Source organism: Vollenhovia emeryi, unplaced genomic scaffold, assembly GCF_000949405.1.
Source record: "Vollenhovia emeryi isolate VEMERY1.0 unplaced genomic scaffold, V.emery_V1.0 DF950398.1, whole genome shotgun sequence".
Lineage (NCBI taxonomy): Eukaryota > Metazoa > Arthropoda > Insecta > Hymenoptera > Formicidae > Vollenhovia > Vollenhovia emeryi.
Genome location: NW_011955968.1, coordinates 1 through 1211, shown reverse-complemented (window position 1 = coordinate 1211; position 1211 = coordinate 1). Strand labels below are relative to the sequence as shown.

The 1211-nt window shown below is 63.8% G+C and overlaps 1 protein-coding gene across 1 annotated transcript; it reads left to right on the top strand.

Moving 5' to 3' along the window:
• The first annotated feature begins 568 nt into the window (after positions 1-568).
• LOC105568761 (proline-rich protein 36-like) lies at positions 569-1201 on the top strand. The gene has a single exon (XM_012024709.1). The coding sequence runs from the start codon at positions 569-571 to the stop codon at positions 1199-1201; it is 633 nt and encodes a 210-aa protein (XP_011880099.1).
• The last annotated feature ends 10 nt before the right edge of the window (positions 1202-1211 follow it).

The following is a 1211-nucleotide window of genomic DNA, read 5'->3' as shown; positions in this document are numbered from 1 at the left end:
TCACCGCCGATGGGACCAAAAACTACCCGAGCTAGTATTCGCAATTAATACAGCGGTACAGGAAAGTACAGGATTCACGCCGGCCAGGCTGACGTACGGCCGCGAACTTACCGCCCCGGGGACACTGCGCGCGCAGCACGAAGCGCCATTAGCAGAAGACATCGGGGAACCCGAAACCGCGACGCGCGAACACCGAATGGATCAAATGCGCGAGGAAGCCGCAACCGCCGCTGCGCGCCAACAGGACGCCACAGAACGCCAGGAACAATATTACAACCTCCGACGCCGCGACTGGCGCCCCGCACCTGGAGATCAAGTCATGAGGCGGGAACACCCGCTGTCGAAGGCCGGCGAACACTTCGCGGGAAAACTTGCGCCGAAATACTCCGGCCCGTATACAGTCGACCGAGCGATATCACCGGTCGTCTACCGACTTCGAGACCAAAACAACCGCCTGGTAGGAACCGCGCATGTGAAGGATTTGAAGGGTGTCGCGGACTCCTAAAACCAAAACACCAAAAGGGTATATATACGGGAACACGGACCGAGGAGAACAGAAAGTAGCGAAATGGGCAAGCTACGAAAACAGATCGAGAGAGCCGTCCCGAGAGCCAGAGCGCCCGTCCGTACACCGCCTCCGGGGATGACGCTGCAGGCCCCACGGTACGTGCCGCCCGCCGAGGCCCGACCACGAACCGCCCGCGCCTCTATTAGCGTGGAGAACCGAGGCAGGACCCCGGCCGTCGTACGCAACCGAACAGCACGGTCGAGGCAGGAGCTGCTGTACAACGCCGCCGCCCAGACGACCGCCGCTCTCGCCTCTGAACTCGAGGAGCTGTTTGGGTCGCTATCCGACCTGGAGGACGAGCCGATGCCGCCGGCACAAACAGGCACAAGACCCGAGGCCGCAGCCGCCACACCGACGTCGCAGCCCCCGCTGGGCACACCGGCCGCACCAGGGTTGCCGACGCCTCCACCAACACCGGCCACCACACCGACGCCCGGAGCCGAGAAAGCGCCGTCCGGACCGCCACCCGGCTACGGATACTTCACCGGCAGCCAGCCCACGACCAACCAGGGACGGCTAGACGGCATCCCCTGGGACCGCATCCGGCCAGGGCAACGATACCGACACCGCACGGCCGGACGCACGGTCATCGTCAAGCGCCTCCGCAACGGGGAATTCCGAGTCCGCGAGTAGATGTAACGTA